At 41.4% G+C, this 1,016-nt stretch overlaps 1 protein-coding gene across 1 annotated transcript; it reads left to right on the plus strand.

Moving 5' to 3' along the window:
• Positions 1–574: 574 nt before the first annotated feature.
• On the plus strand, positions 575–873 carry SARC_16322 (hypothetical protein; the record flags this gene model as incomplete). The annotated part of the gene is made up of 1 exon (XM_014289571.1): positions 575–873. Exon 1 carries the CDS (start codon positions 688–690, stop codon positions 871–873), a length of 186 nt encoding a protein of 61 aa, XP_014145046.1. The 5' UTR covers positions 575–687.
• Between the last annotated feature and the right edge of the window lie 143 nt (positions 874–1,016).

Below are 1,016 nucleotides of genomic sequence, written 5' to 3' on the forward strand. Positions count from 1 at the left end.
ACTTCTGGTAAATTGCAATTGAGCTCCGATACCTTGCACATTGCTTTCTCCAAGCATAGATGTTCGCGTGTTTACATCCGATCTATTAATAAGAACGTGCAACTGCTGCGCCTGTAGTCTGCATAGTGGCTGCAGAATAACCTTACGCTGGTACAAGCCTGCACGAAGCGCTGTTCTCAACATGATGCCGGTAGTAAAGCGCAGTAAGTAAGACTAATACAAGACATCTAGCCCCATTTATTTTTGTAATCTCTCTACTATAGAGAGTAGTAGAGCTGTTTTTATTGGCCCCACACGCTCTCTGGCTTTGGCCACCAAATTTCGGCCTTCTTCTAGAACTACTGCAGCGTTGTAAGGTTTTACGTACTATGTAGTAGTACTTAAATGTTGTAGTTCTTATATTATTGTGTTTTTCAGTATATATATGTACTAGCGTATCCGGCCAAGTGGTTAGCTGCGTTGAACAGCATAACATGACTTGATGCAGGTGATGTTGTAGACGCTGGAGCCAACAAAGCGGCACATAGAGCTTCCACTATATCTTCTGCACGGGACAGGGCCGAATAGATAGAGTAGGCTCATTTGTTAATGTACCAGGTGGATACGACCTGAAAATATATTGAATCGTGGTACATATATGTGCAGCAATCGATTATAAGTCTACTGACATATTACATACAATAAAGTATGGCTGTAAGTGCTGTAGCAGCAAGCAGCACTGCTTCTAATAGAAATAACCCGCCAGTTAAGGGCAGCGGAACAGTGCCGTGTGCACGATGGCGGCAGATAGACGACCCACTGTTGATTACAAATATGGAGCAGCTGGAGAGTGCTGCTCTGGTGCACAAGTGCACGCAATTCTCACAGGTATGAACTTATAACTGTTTTTATGTTTGCATATGTACATATTTGTTCGTTATCAGTGATGTATATGGTTGGAAGTAAACAAATTTTATGTATACCTGTATAACATGTATACATATACATATACATATACATACTTATACACACACCCT

Source organism: Sphaeroforma arctica (assembly GCF_001186125.1).
Source record: "Sphaeroforma arctica JP610 unplaced genomic scaffold supercont1.7814, whole genome shotgun sequence".
Classification (NCBI taxonomy): Eukaryota; class Ichthyosporea; order Ichthyophonida; genus Sphaeroforma; species Sphaeroforma arctica.